The sequence below is a fragment of the Enhydra lutris genome, unplaced genomic scaffold (assembly GCF_002288905.1).
Source record: "Enhydra lutris kenyoni isolate GAN:26980312 unplaced genomic scaffold, ASM228890v2 scaffoldscaffold93, whole genome shotgun sequence".
NCBI lineage: Eukaryota > Metazoa > Chordata > Mammalia > Carnivora > Mustelidae > Enhydra > Enhydra lutris.
The window spans coordinates 3,196,011-3,218,270 of record NW_019154177.1 but is presented as its reverse complement, the minus strand read 5'-3'; the positions used below and the strand labels follow the sequence as shown (position 1 = coordinate 3,218,270).

The 22,260-nt window shown below is 41.1% G+C and overlaps 4 protein-coding genes and 1 pseudogene across 5 annotated transcripts in view; 3 read left to right on the top strand and 2 right to left on the bottom strand.

The window, feature by feature from the left end:
* Positions 1-531: 531 nt before the first annotated feature.
* On the bottom strand, positions 532-1,062 carry LOC111138608 (histone H2A type 1-A). The gene is made up of 2 exons (XM_022490621.1): positions 1,058-1,062; positions 532-964 (listed from the first exon to the last, which is right to left on the bottom strand). The coding sequence occupies exons 1-2, from the start codon at positions 1,060-1,062 to the stop codon at positions 532-534; spliced, it is 438 nt and encodes a 145-aa protein (XP_022346329.1).
* Positions 1,063-1,242: 180 nt separating this feature from the next.
* Positions 1,243-22,260, top strand: part of LOC111138542 (histone H2B type 1-A) — a 364,628-nt gene continuing 343,610 nt past the window's right edge. For both annotated transcript variants that reach the window (XR_002640042.1, XM_022490560.1), the window contains exon 1: positions 1,243-1,628. Coding sequence is in view for 1 of the 2 variants with exons in the window: in XM_022490560.1 (XP_022346268.1) it covers positions 1,243-1,626 (384 nt within the window). In the remaining variant the exon portion in view is untranslated. The remainder of the gene's footprint in view (positions 1,629-22,260) is intronic.
* On the top strand, positions 7,122-8,327 carry LOC111138607 (annotated as a pseudogene).
* On the bottom strand, positions 12,201-12,578 carry LOC111138551 (histone H2B type 2-F-like). The gene has a single exon (XM_022490570.1). It carries the CDS (start codon positions 12,576-12,578, stop codon positions 12,201-12,203), a length of 378 nt encoding a protein of 125 aa, XP_022346278.1.
* Positions 12,908-13,285, top strand: LOC111138552 (histone H2A type 1-A-like). The gene has a single exon (XM_022490571.1). The coding sequence runs from the start codon at positions 12,908-12,910 to the stop codon at positions 13,283-13,285; it is 378 nt and encodes a 125-aa protein (XP_022346279.1).

Genomic DNA, 22,260 nt, shown 5'->3' with positions numbered 1-22,260 from the left:
TAAGTAAAAGTCACCCCTTTACATTAGCTCAGAAACTAAGTGGTGGTTGCAAAGATAAGAGTAATTACAGTTCCTTCTCCCAATGACTCCAGTATGTGGTGACTCAACTTTGTCGTCTGGGGTGCCTGGGTGGTGGCTCAGTCGGTTAGGTAGACTCTTGATTTCTGCTCAGGTCATGATTAGGGTCCTGAGATTAAAGTCTCCAGGGGGATCTACACGGAGCATGGAAACTGTTTCAGATTCTCTCTTCTTCTCAAAAAAATCTTCCTTGCTGACCAACCACTTACAGGAAGGCTTGTTGATCCTTAACAGCTTTAAAACTCAGAAGAACCCGTTAGCAGAACCAAAGGTCTGGTGTGCGGGGATTTTTTACCAGGATTCATGGCACATGTATGTACGTGTATGTAGACAACTCACATACATGGCAGTTTATGCACAGCCTTCACTGATCATTTGAGTGGCTCTGAAAAGAGCCTTTGGTTTTTCTTCACCAAACGTTCAGGTCACTCTCTAGGATTCATGACTTGTTAACTATTTGCTCTGGATTTTGTGGTGGTGGCTCTCCGTCTTCTTGGGCAGCAGCACGGCCTGGATGTTGGGCAGGACACCACCCTGCGCGATGGTCACACCGCCCAGAAGCTTGTTGAGCTCCTCGTCATTGCGGATGGCCAACTGTAAATGGCGCGGGATGATGCGCGTCTTCTTGTTGTCCCGAGACGCATTGCCCGCCAACTCTAGAATCTCTGCAGTGAGGTATTCCAGCACGGCCGCCAGGTACACGGGTGCACCAGCCCCAGTGCGCTCTGCATAGTTGCCCTTTCGGAGCAGACGGTGGATTCGGCCCACTGGGAACTGGAGGCCTGCTCTAGATGACCTGGATTTGGCCTTAGCGCATGCTTTGCCATCCTGCTTCCCACGCCCAGACAAAACTGAGTGCACTGCAGCAAACCAACCGCTAGAGACGCTACTGGGTATTTATAGTCTGACAGTAGGCTGTGATTTGCTGTCTGATTGGCTGACAGCTATCTAGCCAATCAGAAAGCCTCGCCAGAATCACCTCATTTACATTCACGCCACTGCCCACTAACCAATCAGACGGTGTCTGCTCAACGCGTCACTTCAGAGCTGTGCCTATAAATACTGCTCTCGCCAGCCTCCGGTGCTTTTCGCTTACTTGGTGCGTATTGGAGCCGTTAGAGCTATAATTGGAGAGCTGTAACGCTATAGAGCTGTACACTCATCATGCCAGAGCTGACTTCAAAGGGCACGACCATTTCCAAGAAGGGCTTCAAAAAAGCTGTAACTAAAACTCAGAAGAAAGAAGGAAAGAAGCGCAAGAGATGCCGCAAAGAGAGCTATTCTATTTACATCTACAAGGTGCTGAAGCAGGTGCACCCTGACACCGGCATCTCTTCAAAAGCCATGAGCATCATGAATTCCTTTGTTACGGACATCTTCGAGCGCATCGCGGGCGAGGCGTCCCGCCTGGCGCACTACAACAAGCGCTCGACCATCACGTCCAGGGAGATCCAGACGGCCGTGCGCCTGCTGCTGCCCGGGGAGCTGGCCAAGCACGCCGTGTCCGAGGGCACCAAGGCCGTCACCAAGTACACCAGCTCCAAGTGAACTAGCCCAAGTAAGCGTCCTCCCCTAAATAACCCAAAGGCTCTTTTCAGAGCCACTTAAATTTCCTGGAGAAGGGCTGTGGGCTCTCCGCTGACCGGGCACAGTCCCTATATTGTGGCAAGCTGAGAATTTAAAAATTTGTTTAGAAAACCGGTGAAAGTAGCTGCTAGTTCTACTTGAACAGTGACTTGTTCAGCCAGTTGAGGACCAAGTAGTGCTGTAAAAAGAAAAACCTGCAACTGAAGTTGCCGGAGTACTGTCCCCAATGGTGCAAAGATTCACATTACATGGTAGGGCTACTGGTATTTTCCATGGGAGCCCTGAGCATCTTAATAGAAGAAATTCTCTAGTACAAGTTCTGAGAAGCAGACTGGGATGTTGAGGAAGAGCCTAAACGGCTCACAAGGAATGCAGCAAGGGTTTTTTTGTTTGTTTTTTGTTTTTGTTTTTGTTTTTGTTTTGCTTTGTTTTATTTTACGATAGCACAGCAGAGCAGAAGAAGGCCAAGGAGAGCCGGAAATGGGGCTGGTTCCCAAGACCTTGATATCATGACCTGAGCTGAAGGGAGGTGCTTTAACTGAGCCACTCAGGTGGCCCTCTAGCAGGCCTTTGTCCAAAAATCTTCCCCAACAGAAGCCAAGGGCCTGAAGCTGTGGAGAGCTCTTGGGACCCTAGGGAATTCTGGAGACTATTAATGGTATTTTGCTTCCTGTTTACTGCTGTGCATGAAATAATTGGTCCTATAGACTACTCTAGCTGCCCTCAAGTTGCAGAGTTTGAGGTGCTATCTCTTGGTTCAAGGTCTTCTATGTTAGACGTTCACAGAGGGCATGTTGACACTGAAACGTGTATATGATAGCATATGAGGTTTTCAGATTAGAGCTCCCTAACCTGGCTAGTCATAATCAGCTGGTAAACAGTAACTCTAACTGAATCATTTTTACATTGATTTTCTACACCAATGATCACTTGTTCTGTCGTAGGATTGATCATTAAATGGTGTCTGTGTCCTGGGGCGCCTGGGTGGCTCAGTGGGTTGAGCCTCTGCCTTCGGCTCAGGTCATGATCCCAGGGTCCTGGGATCGAGCCCTGCATCAGGCTCTCTGTTCGGCGGGGAGCCTGCTTCCCCCTCTCTCTGCCTACTTCTGATCTCTCTCTGTCAAATAAGTAAGTAGAATCTTAAAAAAAAAAATAAATGGTGTTTGTGTCCTGTATCACTGCATCATCTGGACTCTTCTCAGAGAAGCAGACCAGGTACTAAAATCCATACGCGATTGAATTCAATGACCTTAAAAGGGAGGGATCAAATTACTTCCAGCAGACCTGTGATTTAGCTGGAATCCTCAATTTGACTTAATTTAAAGCACTTTTTAAAATGATTTAGAAGTGTATATATGTTTTCTTCTCACTAAATAAACTTTAGTGCCACCCGACAGTGCCAAGCCTGACACAGCTTTTACCTCAGATTATGTTTTGGTTGCAAATAGCAGGAAGTACCAAATGAATGAGCTGATAGAATAAGTAATGTCACTAATCAGGATGTCCAAAGGTAAAGAAATTGCAGGAGTGGAATGATCGAAGTCCTGGTTTCATCGCCACGATAGCCTCAGCAATTCTCCACACCCTGACCTCACCGTCATGCTGGCTATAGGCCCAAGTGTTCATGCTGACAGGGTGAAGTAAAAGCAGGAAGAAAGAGTCTATTTCACTGGGTCTCTGACTGAGAGCAAGAAAAGCCTTCCCTGAGCATTTCCTTGTCCCTTTTCCTTTTCCTTTTTTTTTTTGAGAGAGAGAGAGAGAGGAGTGCAGAGGGAGAGGGAGAGAGAATCTCAAGCTGACTCCCAGCTCAGCAGGGAACTAACATGGTTCTCACAACCCTGGGATCATGTCCTGATCCCAACCCTGGGATCATGACCTGAGCCGAAGTCAAAAGTCAGATGCTTAACTGACTGAGCCACCCAGACACCCCACCTTCTCTCTTTTCTAAACCTGAGTCTAGTCCCAAACACTGCTTGAGCCATTCACCTACAGGGAATGGGACCATGTGCCTGCGATGGGCAAATCAATTTCCTTCATATAAATTTGTCATATTTTTTATTAAGTATAATTCTGGATATTTTCATTCTGCTCTTATTATAAATGGTGTATTTCCCTATTCAAATCTTCTATCATTTAATTATTCTATGTGAAGGTATTGATACTTGTGCATCATTTTTATATCCTATTATACTTTACTTAATTGACTTAAATTCTTGTTGGCTTTCTGGTAAATTCTGTTGGGTTTTACACTTTTGTGATAATATCTGAAAATAAACATTTTACTGCCTCCTTTTAATTAGCTTGCTTCTAATTTCTTTCTTCTGTCTGATTTCAATGGCTCACAGCCTTCATAATGATGTTAAATAGAAATGAAGAGAGTAGGCATTCCATTTTTTTCTTCACTTTGCCGAAGAACCTTTTGCACTATTCTTCATTAGATATATTTCATCATAATGAGAAATAATTCTTCTTTGTCTACTTTACTGAGAACTCTAAGTTAAGAATGGATATTGAGTTTTAGAAAATGCTTTTTCAGCATCACTGGGGATGCTTCTTCAGACATATTATGATGAGTTATTTTAATAAACTCCCTAATACTGAGTTATCCTTGCAGTTCTGCATAAAACCCCGCTTGGGCATCATGTTGTTCACTTACTTCCAGTTGCCAATATATCACCTACAATTTATGCTTCAATATTATAAATTAGATAATCTCTATTTTCCTTTTTTGTGTATAATGGTGTTCAGCTTTTGGTATAAATTTTTATTCAATTCATAAAAATAATATGGAAGATAATGCTCTTTTTTTTCTTTAAAGATTTATTTGAGAGAGAGAACGTGTGGGCACATGTGCACGGACACACACGAGTGGGGGTTGAGGGAAAGGGAGACGGAGAGAGAGAATCCCAAACTCCCACTGAATGTGGCGCTCAATCCCACAACCCTGAGATCATAACCTGAACCAAAACCAAGAGTCCGATGCTCAATGGACTGAGCCACCCAGGCGCCCCTAGAAAATAACTGTCTTTTTAATACTCTGAAACTGAATACGCTGGAATTCTGTTTTCTTGAAAACTCTGGTAAAATTCCCTTTTCAAAACAATGGGTACTTGGTGTCTCTTTTACAGTTGACAGTTCTTTGACCATTTTCCCTATTCTTTTATGAACCTATTCTGCTTAGATTTGCTATAATTTGTAATAAGTTTTGGTAAAATATATTTTACAAGAAAATCATTTAAAGATATCCTCTTAGAGACAAGCAAATTGGTCTCTAATGATTTTCTCTCCACCGTGTGTGTAACTACAAGTCCTTTATTATCCCTAATTTTGTGTTTGTGTTTTCTCATTTTTTACAAACCCCATCAGTTACTGGCTAATCTTTCATTTTTTAAATGTATTCATTTATTATTTCTTTACCTTTACATTTATTATTTTACAGTAATGAAAAATTTAAAAACAGTTTGGCCATTTCTCTTTCTCCTAAGTACTTTTTCCAGGTTTTTCATTATTTAACCTTTTGCCTTCCACTGACTCACTTTATTTTTATTTTTTCCTAGCTTCTTTAGTGGGGTGCTTACTTCATAGAGAAAATTTTCACACTGCACAGTTTTGATATAAATGAATTTCAGTTATGACAGTTCAGTCAAATAACACCAATTGTCCAACAACACAGTATGAATTTCAGTAGTGAGTAGATGCATAAATTACAAGCTTCAGCATTGGATCTTTAGTTCATATAAGTCACTGCACAGAAAACAAATGCACATTGTTTTCTATCATGTGACTGATCATGTCACTTATTTTATTTATATATATTTTTAAAGATTTTATTTATTTGTCAGAGAGAGAGAGAGCACAAGCAGAGGGAGTGGCAGGCAGAGGGAGAAGCAGGCTCCCCCGAGCAAGGAGCCCGATGCAGGACTCTGTCCCAGGACCCCGGGACCGTGACCTGAGCCAAAGGCAGATAGGCAAAATATCACTTATTTTAAAATGTGTTGGTTTCTGGACACTGCATACGTTACTCAGTTTATGTACAAATAGGAAGTGTGTACTTTTAGTTGCCACGTTGTCTCCCAGTGATAAATGTATATGACAAGAATTGCTCATCAAAAGAGGGATTTGGCCATCAAGATGAAAGTATAAGAAAAAAAAGAAAAATAATTATCCTGGAAGTGGAATTCAAACTGAATATAAAAGGAGTTCTAGAAGAAACAGCTGGCAGTGGGACCACTGGCGTTATTGAGAGACTAGCTACACGACCAGAGGAACTCGGGGAAGGTGAACTCACGGACGCAAATCGGAATGTGTTTGTGTCGAAAAGGATGAAGATGTTCCAGAGAAAGTGGCTCCGGCAAAACACTTCACAGTACAGGAATTCTCAAAGATATTTCGCAACATGGAAAAGACAAAGAATAAAATGGTGGAAGCTGACACGAATTTAGAAAGAGCCTGACCCTTCACCAAGGTGTAGAAAAGAGGCTCAGTGTGCCCTAAGTTATATGACGACGAGAAGGCAAGCATGTCCAACTATTTTCACAAAGCTTTTAAAAAAGGAATGACACTTTAATTATTTAATGGTTTTAATATTTTAAAGCACATTTTTTCTCACTTCCCTCTATAATCATAACAGACATTTAAGGGAGTTTTTGAATATCTGGATAAAAATGTAGAAATTATTTAGTAATCATGATTTTTCCCACTGATTATTAAGATTGCTTTGCATCATTTTAAGATTTTATACTACCTGAAGAACTGCCTGTATTTATGCTTTCTGATTAATGTAAGCAGTTAAACTATCTTTTTTTCCTCTAAGCCATGCTCCCCTTCATTCCCACAGGTTCTGTAAATATTCTGAATTCTCAGTGATTTGTAAGAGTTCCTGAAAGATACGAATTTCTTCATTCTCCACTAGGAACCTGGAAATGTTTATTATTAGAAAAGCAAAACCGTTGGTCAAACTGTCTTTCCTTAGATCGGACTTGCACGCCAAGAACCCAGCTTTAGGGACCTTGGTAGCACAAAGGAGGGTGGAAAGGGTTTGCGATCCCCGAAGACTTTTTTAATGTCAGATGAGTTAAGAGCAAAGCTTTAGTCCAAAACCATCCACAGGAAAGCAGTGAAAACACAGGGGTTCTTGTTATTGTTTCAGGTTTTTAAAATGTGCTTTAAGAAGGGTGCTGTCTGCCTGTTGCCGGCACCTCAGTCCCTGAGTAACAGAGGACAGGCATGATGGAATTTTCTGAGGAAAGGGTCACAGCAGAGCTATGGCTCTGCTTTAAATACAGTGAGGTTGGGGTTGGGAACTGGGGAGAGCAGATCCTGAAGGTGCACCCCTCCCTAAGCCCCTCTAGCTGTTTACTCCAACCCGACATCACCAGCAATGACTACCTGTTGGGATTGGCCCTGGAAGCAGGGAAGGTCTTCCCTCTCTCTCCCTAATTCTAGGCTGTGGTGTTATGCCACAGAGCAGAAAACATAAGGAGTACCAAGAAGGTGAGGGCTGGAAAAAGGACAGAGCACCCAAGCCTGTTGAGAGACCCGGATGCTGCCACTGCCCTCAAGCTACCATAATTTCTCTGAACCCAGAACAGGAGCAAGACCTCTGCTGGTGCAACTGTCAAAGGAGAAAAGGGGTGTCCATCCGAGATGGGATCTTGAGGTGTGTGCGGCAAGGGAAACCCTCCTGGGGAGCGGGGCCACAACGAGCCAGACCAACCTAAGTCCTCACTCTACTGCCCCGGCAGGCCCGCATTGCTCTTCCTTGAGTGGACGGCCAGTCAGAGAAAGTGGCTGCATTTTGTTGTTACTCTTTGTGTTCCAAAAAAGATTTTAAAATTGTGTTTCTTTTTCCTCTGGTCTTCAAATATTTGCTCAATGAATGAATGTGTGTGTGTAAAAGGACAAGACCGAGAAGGTGCTTACTCTTCTTGTGTTTCCTTTCTCGTAGAGTGAGGTAGACATAAACACAAGGTCTCAATTAGTTTTGAATGAGGGAGATAATTAGGTGCCCCAAAAAGGCTTTCTGGGGTCTATAATTTAGTCTAAATTACTTCAGTCCAGCTTTTCCTCCGGTGATCAGGAAGACAGTAGACGTTCAGAGTGAGCTTGCCTACTCACAACAGCCAAAAATCTTTCAAACTAAGAAGGTCCTTCTTGGAGCAACTGGCAAGGAGACGCTCCCATGATACTATAAGAACATTGGTCTGGGTTTCAAGGTGCCTAAGGAGGCCACTGAGGCTGCCTACATTGACAAGAAATGCCCCTTTACCAGCAATGTCGCCATCTGAGGGTGGATTGTGTTTGGCATGGTGACCAAGATGAAGATGGAGAGGACCATTAGTTATCCAGCAAGACTGCCGCCACCACATCTGAAAGTACAGCTACTCAGAGAAACACCATAAGAACATGTCCTATACCTGCCCTCCTGCTTTACAGATGCCCAGATCAGGAACATCATCACAGTGGACAAGTGCCAGCCCCTGAGTCAGACCACATACTTCACCATGCTCAAGGTCATCAAGTCCACTGGCACCAAGAAACAATCTAGAGGTTCTGAGACTGGATGCCTGCCAATGCCAGACAAAACAGAGTTATTTTCCCCATTCATCAGTCAATCAATCAATCAATCAATCAATCACTTCAGCCCAGATAGAATGATGTAAATTTTGTGTGCATCAATGTTAAGCTAAACCTTAGGAGCAATTTGTTATTTTGTGATGTGTAATGGGTTCAGTTTTGTTCTGTTAAAGGATATATACAAGTCTTAACCCCTCATACCTATGAATGTGACCTTGTTTGGAAATAGGGTATCATTAAGAGGTAATTAAGAATCTTGAGATGAGATCATTCTGGATTTAAGGTACCCTTATAAGGGAAAGGAGGAAGGCATCGCAGACATAGAGATGAAGAATGGAGGGCCATGTGAAGCCTGAGGTGGGCAGAAGGAGTAGGAGTGTCTTAAGCAGACTCCACGCTGAATGTGGAGACTGACATGGGGCTTGATCTCAGGACCCCGGATTATGACCTGAGCCAATACCAACAGTTGGATGCTTAACCGACTCCACCACCCAGGTGCCCCCAAATATGAGCTTTAATAATAAAATAATGCCAGATTGAAACAGTTTTCAAAATATTTTTAAAATGTTTGATACAGTAATATTTTAATATTTATATTTAATATTTAATAATTATATTTAATAGTGCTTTTTTATTTGCACTTGAAATAGCAAATAACAATTATAATATTTTGAGGTTCTCATGGGTATTAATATTTTAAGAGATCTGTAATCATGGTTAAGAGATTGGAATATGGCTGTGATTTCCAAAGGCAACAAAGCCACAGGTATGGCTAATGTGACTGGTCTGTTTGCTATGCAGTATTCATAACTGAAAAGAATGCTAAATTTCAGTTAACGGTTAGTGAAAACAAAAATTTTTCTCATCTAAGATTACTCTGCCAACTGAGTGGAGAATGGATTTTATGGAAACAAGATTAAGAACAGTGAGGCTAGCTAGGGACAGTAATTTAGGTGTGAGATAGATGACAGGGCCTGGACAAAAATGGCAGCAGTGGAGATGGGGAAAAGTAGCCAGATAACAAAAATATACAGGAAATAAAATTGATATATCTTGTAGATAGATTGAAGTGGAGACTGAACAAAAGAACTAACAAGGAAAAAATATCACATCTCTGGCTTGGACAACCACGTGAATGGGATGGCACCATGGATACCATGAACCATAAAATTGAAAACTCTGTCAAGAGAGACTGCAAACCCTTGTGGAGAGAATTTTGAGGTGGCTGTTAATGTCAGAATGGCGATGTTGAGAAAGCAGTTGAATTTACTGGTTTGGAATTCAAGGGGAGCCCTAGACTGCGGATATAAATCTGTGAGTCTGCCATAGCTGTTTAGAGCAAGGGGTGTGGTTTAGGCCACTTAGAGTGAGTTTAGTGTCCAATATGGTAGTCACTAGCCATACGTGGTTACTGAGCACTTGAAATGTTTCAAGTCTGAACTAAGACATGCTCTAAGTGTAAAATACACATTGGATTTCATAGATCTAATTCTTTAAAATGTAAATTATAATTTTATCTTTATTACATGCTGAAATTATACATTTTTGGTATATTGGATTAACTAAAATATTTGATTAAACATAATTTCACTAATTTCTTTTTTCTACTTTAAATGTGGCTGCTGGAAAGTTTAAAGTGACATATATGGCCAATGTTTGTGGCTTGCATCATATTTCTGGGCATTTTTGAAATTAAAAATGTATGCTCTGCTAAAGACCCTGGGTAAGAGAATGAAAAGACAGACCACAGATGGAGAAAATATTTGCAAATCATCTATATGATAAATGACTTGTACCTAGAATATATTTTAAGAAATGCCTGAAACTCAACAGTAAGAAAATCAACCCAATTAAAGAATAGGCAAAAGATCTGGACAGACATCTCACCAAAAAGATCTACAGATGGCAAATAAGCATTTCAAAAGATCCTCAACATAACTGTTATTAGGGAAATGCAAATTAAAACAATGAGCTATTACACAAACCTATTATTAGAATGGCTAAATCCAAAACATGACATTGCCAAATGCTGATGAGGGTTTGGAGCAACAAGAATTGTCATTCAGTCCCTGCTTGTGAGAATGCTGAGTGGCACAGCCGCTTTGGAAGACAGTTTAACAGTTCCTTATAAAGCAAAACATATAGCCCAGCAATTGTGCTCCTGGTCTTACCCAACTGTTTCAAAAATTATGTCAACATAAAACCTGCGCACAAATACTTACAACTTTACTTACAATGGCTAAAAAGTGGAAGCAACGAAGATCCCTTGAAATATGTAAATGGAATTCAAGGAGCGCCCTAGACGGCAGATAGAGATCTGTGAGTCTACCATAGATTTTTAGACCAAGCACAGTTGGTCTATCCACACAATAGAATTATTCAGTGATAAAAAGGATCAAGATAGTAATCCACATAACAAAAATGGATAAATCTTAAATACATGCTGCTAAGGGAAAGAACCAGCCTGAAAATCAAAACTTCTCAACTCCAGAGTTGATCAGGATGTGGGAGCTGTGCAGATACCTGCTGTTTTATAAGGTCTTATTAGGGCAGCTGGGACCCCTGACTGGAGATGATGCCCCCTTCCCATACAATGTGGCACAGATGTTCCATCTATCACCTCCTTCAGGGACTCCTGGCTAAGGGATTCAGAGGTTCTGCAAGGGCATGTGACACTTTTATCCTATGAATTTTTACTATACATATTCAACTAAATGGCATTTCAGTTTATTTTTATTTTTATTTCTTGTAAAGAAGATGTATATACATTAAATCTTTCTAGAAAAGGAAGAAACTAGAAATTAAGAGTCAAACTGAGGATTCTAGCTGAACCACAGGTTTCTGGGAAGTAGTCATAATAATTTGATTCCTTCTTTTTTTTTGGTCAATTTCCATGGCCTTTTTCACTGATTTTTTAAAATGCTTGAGGGCTCTCTCAGAAGAGTCCAGATAATTATGACAGATTAGATCTTGTACCTAAAGTCCTCTGCCGTGATTACTGGGCATCCTATTTTGATAAATTCTGTATGACCCAATTTGGAACACTGTGGTATTTGAGCCCAGTAATACATGGTACAAACACAATTTAATGATCTAATCACAATATAAAAAACAAGTGGCCCTATTATAACTTGTAATAAATGATGCAAAAAAGAGTGAATTCATTAATGTTACTCATTTGCCAGTTGATTGGGGTTAGCCAATTATCGGGCTCCAGTGTGAATTAGTTGGCACGGCAAAATGTCCACATTCCTGTCAACCTGCTCTTGATATATAGCCCAGTTTAGAAACCACAATACATGTTCAGATAAAATCAGACCAAGAAATTCTGGGCTTTGGGCCTCAAATATCAGCAGCTTATGGGCAGCTAGCCTGACCCAAAGAATTTTTTCACACATCACAGCCAATGTACAGAGGAAGCAAAACAGCTGTAATTAATGCTCCCATACTAGACAGTCTTAAGGTCTGTAAAGTCTGTCCACAGCTCCAGGCTTTCACTGTTATCTGATACAAAGTACTTAAAACTAATATTTTTTAGAGAACGGGAAGCCATATTCCTTACCGCTCTCATGGCCCATGGAAGGATCTCCCTGAGGACATGGGATTACTGGAATTTTTTTCTGTTCAAAGAATTCCCTTCTCTGAATTTCTTCACCTAGATATAAAGTCTCACTGAAAATGCTGTAAATGCATAAAGAATCCAGTTAGGTGTTTAGTACTAAGATAGTCATGCAACCACTCCAGTGAGACCTCATTATTTCTCAAAGATACGGTGTGAGCAAAGTGAACTTGGCAAAATGGACCAAGAAATCTATTTGCTTGCTACACCAGCAGTTTCCAAGTCAGAACACCTACCCACATACAGTACAACTAAGAAGAGCCTACAGTCTTTTGGAAAGTGTGGGTGGCTCTTAAAAGAGCCTTTGGGTTCTAAAGCTTTTCTAGTGACTGGAGTCGTTTTACTTGGAGCTGGTGTACTTGGTGACGGCCTTGGTGCCCTCGGACACGGCGTGCTTGGCCAGCTCCCCGGGCAGCAGCAGGCGCACAGCCGTCTGGATCTCCCTGGACGTGATGGTCGAGCGCTTGTAGTGCGCCAGGCGGGACGCCTCGCCCGCGATGCGCTCGAAGATGTCGTTGACGAACGAGTTCATGATGCCCATGGCCTTGGACGAGATGCCCGTGTCGGGGTGCACCTGCTTCAGCACCTTGTACACGTACACCGAGTGGCTCTCCTTGCGGCTGCGTTTGCGCTTCTTGCCGTCCTTCTTCTGCACCTTGGTCACCGCCTTCTTGGAGCCCTTCTTCGGGGCCGGCGCCGACTTGGCGGGCTCGGGCATGCTGGAGACACTCCGACCGCCCTCAGGAGGAAAGAGAAAGTAACGCAGCGAACAAAGCGCCACTTACCCGTCTTATATAGAAGCCCTTATGCAAATACGGTGTGAGCTACACTCCTGTGTCTGATTGGTGACTATCCCCCCCCCCATTTCGGGCATTAGTGCTGCCCAATCAGAACGCACGGATCCCAGGGTCGCATTTCCATTGGTTAAGATGAAAGTGCCTCCTTAAGGAACGCCAAACCTTGTTTTTCGCGCCCTAGAACGGTTATAAAAGCTACTGTCCTTGCCCCTCCCTTGCTGCATTTGCTAGTGGCGCATTGGACCTCGGGATGTCCGGACGCGGGAAGCAGGGCGGTAAGGCGCGCTCGTCGCGGGCGGGCCTGCAGTTCCCGGTGGGCCGCGTGCACCGCCTGCTCCGCAAGGGCAACTACTCGGAGCGGGTCGGGGCCGGCGCGCCCGTGTACCTGGCGGCCGTGCTCGAGTACCTGACGGCCGAGATCCTGGAGCTGGCGGGCAACGCGGCGCGCGACAACAAGAAGACGCGCATCATCCCGCGCCACCTGCAGCTGGCCATCCGCAACGACGAGGAGCTCAACAAGCTGCTGGGCCGCGTCACCATCGCGCAGGGCGGCGTGCTGCCCAACATCCAGGCCGTGCTGCTGCCCAAGAAGACCGAGAGCCACCCTCATAAAGTCCAGTCCAAGTAATACCTCAGAAGCAGTAAAGCTTAGCGAGTAAAAACAAACACAAACTGAACCAAAAGCTCTTTTCAGAGCCACTCACATTTTCTGAGAAAGAGTTGAGATTTACAAAAAAGTTAACAAAGAACAGTAACGGATTCACCTGCAATAAATAAGGATTTAGTTGACCACAACTCTTTAACAGGACGCGGAAAACTATCTAGTTAATGGTGACGGAGACCTCTGAAGCAGTTTGCCTTAACGTGCAGTAATTTTTCCAACGGAACTGTTTTAGCCCTCCAGAGTACACAGCCATCTGGCAGGCTCTTGGGGGCAGAAGTGCCTCTCTTTGGCAAAGGAGCAAACTTAGATTAGGGCTGTTGTGACAACAACAAATTTAGCACCAAACAAGGAGTATGACTGGCCTTTTGAGCCTTTGTGGATTATCAGAACATTGTGACTCAGCTCCTTGAGGTCATTAACCTAATCCCACCGTCTGCTGCAAGAATCCATAAGAGGGCAGTGAGATAGGCTGGTCTGTCACTTATGGTTTCTTCTCTTGTCCCATGAGTCCTCTAAAATCCTGAAATTTATCAGAACTGGACCACATTGAACATTCTACCTAGTAGAAATAAAACTGACATGCGACTACCTTCCCATCTTAAACAATACATTCTTACACAGTCCAACTAAACTCACCAGTATGTTAATCAACCAATAATATATGACCATCATATAAGAATGGCACCCAAATAACACAATGCTGGAAATAAGAACTAAATTTGTTGCCTTCACTGGAATATAACAATATTATTAGATCACTGACCGTTTTCTCTTTAAAATCTAGCAGGAAAATTTGGGATTCCCCAGATGAATCTCCTCACTCTTTGTTATCACAGACAAATTAAATCCTACATGATATAAGTAATTTTATTCCTAACACCTTTCTTTTGATTCTCCTTAATCTCAGCCATTCAGGTTCTGCTTAGATTCTAGGCTGCTATCTGTGTTCTTTCTGGGCAGTTTAGGATCTTGTATTATCTTAAGGGCCCAGGTGGGACCTAAATCCAGTAATAACTGGTTATAAGAAACCAAAGAGAAGACACAGAGAAGGGAAGATCATGTGAAAGTCGAAGGCAGTTATTAGAAGTGATATGGCTACAAACCAAGAGACACTAAAGATTCCTGGAAGCCACCAGAAACCAGGAGGGAAGCATGGGACAAATTCTCTCCCTAAGCACCCAGAAGGAACCAGTTCTGTTAACACTTGATTTTGACTTCTTCCTGCCAGAAATATACAAGAATAAACTTCTGTTTTAAACCCCCAGTTTGTGATTTGTTATAGCAGCCATAAGAAACTAATACTCTCTTTTAAGAGAATGCAAAGACAAGCTATAGACTCAAAGAAAATAGCTGCAAAGCACATATTTTACAAAGGACTAGTACTTAGGATATATAAAGAACTCCCAAAACTCAACAGTAAGAAACTAGTCAACAATCCATTTAGAAAATGGATGAAAACATAAATGGATATACAGATGGCACATAAGCACATGAAAAATTAAATTAAAAAATTAATTCAAATTAAAACCAAAAAGGATATACAGATGGCAAATAAGCACATGAAAAATTAAATTAAAAAATTAATTCAAATTAAAACCACAATGAGATGCCATTATACACTGACCTGAATGACCAAAATCCAAAACACTGACACCACGAAATGCTGGCTAGGAGCTGAAGTAACGGTACAACATTACAGTGATGGTTGTAGTGAAAAATGGGACAGCCGCTTTGAAAAACATGGTTATAAAAGTAAACATTAGTTTACTATTTGATTTAGCAATTGTGATATAGCTAAGATTATGTGTGTGTGTGTGTGTGTGTGTGTGTGTATGTGTATGAATACCTCCCAAATGTTTATAGCAGTTTTATTCACAATTCAGTTCAATAGAAGACTGGATAAATAAACTATGGTACATCCATACAAGGAAGTTTTATTCAGTGATAAAAAGAAATGAGCTATCAAGCCATGAAAAGGTAGCAGGAATCTTCAAAGCATACTGCTAAGTGAAGGAGCCGGTCTGAAAAGACGATGTACTACATTAGTCTAATAACATCCTGGGAAAGGCAAAACTATAAGAACAGTAAGAAGACCAGTGGTTGTCAGGCTTTGGTGGTAAGAGGGGGCAGGGATGAAGAGATGAAGCATCTTTAGGACGAGGAAACCATTCTCTGTAATACTATATGGAGGGTACATGACATTATGCACTTGTCAAAACCCACAGAACTAACTGCACAACACAGAGTGAATGCTAATGTAAATTATGGATTTTCATGAATAATAATATACCAATAGAGATTCATTAATTGCAACAAATGTGCCACACTAACACAGTGGCAGAGGAAGTATATTAGGTATATGCACTTTCTTTTTTTTTTTTTTTTAAAGATTTTATTCATTTATTTGACAGCCAGATCACAAGTAGGCAGAGAGTCAGTCAGAGAGAGAGGAGGAAGCAGGCTCCCCACTGAGCAGAGAGCCCAATGTGGGGCTTGATCCCATGACCCTGAGATCATGACCTGAGCAGAAGGCAGAGGCTTTAACCCACTGAGCCACCCAGGCGCCCCAGTATATGCACTTTCTACCCAATTTTTCTGTCAACTTGAAACTGCCTTTAAAAATAAAGTCCATTTTAAATTTTTTTAAAAGATTTATTTATTTGAGAGAGTGTATGAGAGAGAGAGATCATGAGGGGGGGAGGGATAGTGGGAGAAGCAGACTCCCAACTGAGCAAGGAGGTGAATGCGGGACTTGATCCTAGGACCCTGAGATCATGACCTGAGTGGAAGGCAGATGCTTAACAACTGAGCCACCCAGATGCCCACAAAGTCTATTCTTTAAAAAACAAAACTCCAAAAGATTACCTACTATATAATTCATTTTACATAACATTCTTGAAATGACATAAAGAAACAGAAACTGTATTAGTGGCCCAAGAGGAGTGTGGGTGACAGAGAAGTGTCTGTGCTATAAAAAGGAAAATATGAGGGATCCTTGCCATTACAGATTGCCATATTGATTATCTCAACGTCAACATCCTGGTGGTGATACTGTACCAAGTTTTGCAAGAAGTACATTTTGGGGAAACTGAGTAAATGCTACACGATATCTGTAATATTTTTTACAATTGCATGTGAATCTAGAATATCTCAAAATAAAGTTTACTTAAAAAATTTTGGGGGGCACCTGGGTGGCTCAGTCATTAAGTGTCTGCCTTCGGCTCAGGTCATGATTTCAGGGTCCTGGGATCGAGCCCCATATTGGGCTCTCTGCTAAGCGGAAAGCCTGCTTCTCCCTCTCCCACTCCCCCTGCTTGTGTCCCTCATCCTGTCAAATAAATAAATTAATTAATTAAAAAAAATTTTAAAGGATGCAGTTGAAGTCATGCTGAGAGGGAAATCTAGCATTAAATGGTCATATTGGAAGAGGAGAAAGTTCTCAAATCATTACTACAAACTTCCACATAAAGGTATAGAAAAAGAAGAGCAAAATAAGTTCAATGCAAGAAGAAAGAAAGATAAGAAAAGAACTCAGGGAGGGCACCTGAGTGGCACAGTCAGTTAAGCATCTGACTCTCGGTTTTAGCTCAGGTCGTGATCTCAAGAGTCAAAGAGATCCAGCCCTGAGTTGGGCTCCATGCTCAGCATGGAGTCTGCTCGAGTTTTTCTCTCCCTCTCCCTCTGTCCCTCCTGCTCTTGCTCTCTCTCTCTTTAAAATCAATCAAAAAAAAAAAAAAAAAAAAGAGAGAGAACTCAATGAGATTAAAAACAAAAACAAAAAAAATAGTAAAACCATGGCAACAATGTTTTTTAAAAAAATCAATACAATTGAGAAGCTCTATCAAGACTGATAATAAAAGAGAGAAATTACAAATCTCAGAAATAAAACAGGGGTATATAACAGATCATTAAAATGATAATAAGGGAATACTTCAGGCAACCACAAACTAGAAGAATTCATCCAAGACAAATGAGAAAAATGGAATATTCTTATAACTTTTAAAGAAATGGAAATAATAACAAAAACCTTCACTCAGATAAGATCTGTAGACCTAGATGGTTTCAACTGAAGAATTCTACCAAATGTTTAAAGAAGAAATAGCACTGATTTTATAAATCTCTTCCAGAAAAATTAAAGAAAAAATAATTCCCAACTCAATTTATGATTCTAAAATTAGCTCAATACTAAAATCATATAAAAATAGTATAAAATAAAACTACAAATCAATATGCTTATGAACACAGGAAAGAAACAATAATAGCAAACAAGTCCAACAGTGTATAAAGATCAAGGAATGCAAGACAGGTTCAATATTCAAAATTAATCAATGTAATCTACCATATTGACAGTATAAAGAAGCACACTATAACCATAGTAATGAATGCAGAGAAAATGTTTGACAAAATTCACTATCCTTTCCTGACTAAAAACTCTCAACAGAGTATAGAATTTCCCGAGTGTGATAAAGGACCTCTACAAGTATCCTACAGATAACATCATATTAATGAAAAGAGAGTCAGTGCTTCCCCATAAGATCAGGAACAAGGCAAAGATATTCATTATCACCATTACATTCAACTTCTGAAGTCTTACAGAGAGCACAAAAGAAATTAAAGGCACACAGATTTGAAAAGAATAAATAAAACTCTTATTTGAAGATGATGGGATTGTCCATGTGGAAAATCACAAGGACCCTATAAAACAAAACAAAACAAAAAAACCAAAACCAAAACCAAAACTCCTAAAACTTAATAACTGAAATGTAAAAGAACTATAATATCAAACAGTTTTGAAAAGAAAGAATAAAGTGGGAGGAATTACTCTTCCCAGTTTCAAAGCTTATTATATATTATGGTGATCAAGACTGTTTGGTAATAGGAAAAGGACAGATAAATAGATTAATGGACCAAAACAGAGAACCCACAAATAGTCCCACACAAGTAGGGCTACCTAGCTTTTGACACTGATGAAAAAGAAATTTAAGGGAGGAAGAATAACCTTTTAAACAAACGATGCCAGACTAATAGGCAAAAATAGGAAACTCAACCTAAGCCTCACACCTTTCACAAAAATTTGCTTAAACCTGATGGTAGATTCAACTGTAAAATGTAAAACCATGAACCTTTTAGAAAGGAAAAAAAATCTTTGGGATCTAGAGCTACACAAAAAGTTCTTAAACATGAAACCAAAACCATCCAGGAGAGAAAAAAAATTGGTAAATGTCATCAAAAGCAAAAATGTTTGTTTTTTGAGAGTCCTGTAAAAATTAAAATGACAAGCTATAGACATAAAGAAAATAATTGCAAACTATAAATATGACAAATCTACATTTAGAATATATAAAAAATTTCCCAAGCTCAGTAGTAAAAAACAAATAAACAAACAAACAAAAACAAAACAAAACAAAAAACCTATCCCATTAAAAAAATGGGCAAAATCACTAAGGGACATTTCACGGAAATTAATAAACATTAACATTAATAACCACTAGGGATATGCAAATTAAGACTCTGATGAGATATCAATATATACCTATCAGGCAACTAAAATAAAGAATAGTGACAACATTGATTGCTGGCATAAATGTAGAGAAATTCCATGTCTCATACATTGCTAGTGAGAAAACAAAATGTTATCATCACTTTGGCAAACTTCTTGGCAGTTTCTTAAATTGCGAAAGGTATTTCTTAAAATGTGAAAGGTATTACCATATGACCCCATACTCCCGGTACTGAGCACTCATCCCAGTGAAATGAAAACTGACGTTTACACAAAGACCTCTGTGTTCACAGCAGGGTTTTGGTGGTTTATTTTTGTTTAATCCGTAATAGAAAAGCTAGAATGTCCTTTAAAAGGTGAATGTTAAACAGCTGTTATTTATACCTACCACGGAATACTATCGAGCAATAAAAAGGAAGAGCTACTGACACATGCAATGACCTGAATGTACCTCTGCGGAATTCTGCAGAGTAAAAATACGGTAGGATTTCATTTACAGGACATTTCAAAACAGAATTATTGAGTGTATATTAATGCTCACTTCCAGCTGGTGTCCTTGGTGGACATCACACAGGAAATAGCCATCTGATGAAAACTTCAAGGTCTGAAGAAAGCCTCTGCTTCCAGTGAGACTGCCCAACACGCCCCCAGGACAGCAGAAGAAGCGTGACTCCCCCAATCGCCCAGGTTCCCCAGGAGAAACGAGGCCCACGACCATCGCTGAACTTCAGGACCAAGCTGCTTTACGATCTCGCCCAACAACAAACTCCTGTTTACGGTCCTCACATTCTTACCGCCTTCCCTAGAGACTCAGGAAAACCCCTTAGACGATCAACCACAGGAACATGACTCCGCCTCTAACAAAGACTGATGACTTTCCGGGACTTGGAGTAAGGGGTTCCTTTATAGTCCGTGTATTCAAATAAGTTTGACATAGCCATGTCCGATTGGACGAACGGTAATAATAGACTGTAGGTCAAAGCCAAACAGCCCCGTTCGACTCTCTGGTTGGAGAGTTGCCTAGGTGACCTCAGCCAATCAGAACATGCCCCAGTGCAGTGGCCGGAGGATCCTTCCCTTTAGTTGTGCCTGAAGTGCTCTTATTTCTGTTCCCTCTTTTTGAAGGTGGGAAGAAGCAAGTAGGCCAGGCTGAGAGTAGGTGCACCGTGTTCCCTCCCGGGCTGGCAAGCGGCGAGCCCGTGGGGAGGAAGGTGGACTCATGAGCTGGCCGACCTGGCAGCTGCGAGCCCAGCGCTGGGCAGGGCGGGCAGTCAGTCCGTCATCCAGGAACACCAAGGGCCATCCCCACAGAGGCAAGTGCGACCCAAGTCTTCAGTTAGTAAAAGCCCAGCGAGTAATATGCACTCCTGGGAAAGGACACAACAGCAAAGCAAACATCAAAGGCTCTTTTTCAAAGGTGTGCACCCAATTTCAGAGAGTGAGCTGTGGCCAGATTCCCAAGAACCATATATATTTCCATAAATCAACCCATTTAATTATGTTTTCTTGATAAGTTTCCTGTAAGTTACTCTGCGAGAACAGGTTTTACTTGAAACTTCAATTGTCATTAGATTTTTAAATCCTGTTCTAACCTTTCCCATTTAAAAAAAAAAAAAAAAAAAAGGCTCTAGGTGCCCACTAAGTTTTTTTCAAGGAAGGGTAGGGCACTGACTTGAAAAACTCTGGGAAAGTGCCCATCCCCCAACCTTACAGCCAGTAGAACTACTGTCCTGGGTCCTGGGTCACAGTTACCCCAAAGGTGGGAACACAGCCTGAACTGATCTAATGAAAGAACTTCCTGAGATTTTCAGCTCTGCCCCCTGAACACACTTTTTCTTTCTTTTATGAAGTTGTTAATAAGGCTCTGGAGCTGCTGAGGAAGGTCTCCTGGCTCTCAGAAAAGATTGAAAAGTGAAATGAAAGGGAACAAGAAAAATGGGTTTGGGACGTCTGGGGTGAAGAAGAGAGAGAGCAGCCTTGACACCCAATCTCAGCCACTGTATTCCAAAGGCCCTTAACTTTTGAGCTGCCCCAGACTACTTAGCACGAAATTTCCCCTTTGCTCTTGGCCCTTCTTTTTTTTTTTTTTTTTGCTCTTGGCCCTTCTTTTAAAAAATACTATTCAGTTTGACTTCTGTCACTTGCAAGAGACTGTATCTGACAAATCAAAGCCAAAACTAACTCTGCCCATGGGAAGTTCCACCCCCCATGCGCTAGCATAACAGAAAATTAGTGCATCTGCCCTTAATTCTGTCCCTCCTCTTTTGTAGCAATAATGCTGAGTCTTTGCTCTTCACCCTTACGTTTCATTCAAAGAGAGGCGAAAATCAGAGTGGGAGAGAGAGGAATCTGGGGCATTGAACCCAATCAAAACTTTAAAGTAAATGGCTGAAGCAGAAAGTACTCACACAGAGTCTCAGGCTATGCCTGACTTTCCTACACTGGGTGTTAAGAAAAAAGAAATGACTCTTGCTTTGATCTCCAAGCTAAGATTAGAAGAATGCTGAGGTAGTTGGATGAAGAGGAAGGAAAATACAGAAAATTTAAGGGAAACTTTTCTTTTCTAATAGGTGGCATTATGGCTAAAAACAAAAAAACAAAAAAACAACAAAACCCATGAACATACCTTAATTTTAAAAATATTTCTAAAAAATTCTAGCCATTATCTAAGCCTCCAGCAAGTTGCAATCACTGATCACAGATCACCATAATGAATATACTATAAAGAAAATGTTTGAAATATTGCAAAAATTACCAAAATGGAGATACAAAATGAGCAAATGCTAATAGAAAAATGGCACCAATAGACATGCTCCACACAGGGTTGCCACAAACCTTAAATTTGTAAAAACCAAAACAAAACAAAACGAACCACAGTATCTGTGAAGTAGAATAAAGTGAAGCAGGATAAAATGATGTATGTCTAAACGATGAAACTGAGCAAAGGAAACCTCATTTTAAAATGGAGTCAGGAGGCCAGAAGTGGGAACTCCGATGTTTTATTTCTTCTGCTCCACTGCATTCCCAACAGGAAGAAGCATACTTAACTACTGGGATAGGAGGAAGGAAAACCTTCTCCTTGCCCAGGAACAAGCTCAGCCAATAAGAAAATACCACAACTTGGCCAGTGAGAGGCTGTCAGCACCCTGAACTCTCACTTTCCTCCAATGGGCTTTCTTCCCTTTAAAGTAACCCCTTCCAACCTTCCTCCTTTTCTCTACCCAGTAATGTTCCTTTCCTTTGATCTCCAGACTTGCCTATGGTTTGCCAGAGCTTGTATGTCCCAAATTGTAATTCCTCTGCTATTCTCAAATAAACCCATTTCTCCGGTAAAATAACTGGCTGTTTTACTTTTAAGGTTGACAAAACCATACATTTGAGAGTGGCCCCTAAGTGAAACACACAATGAAAGAACAAGGAGAGGCAAGAGAATACTTTT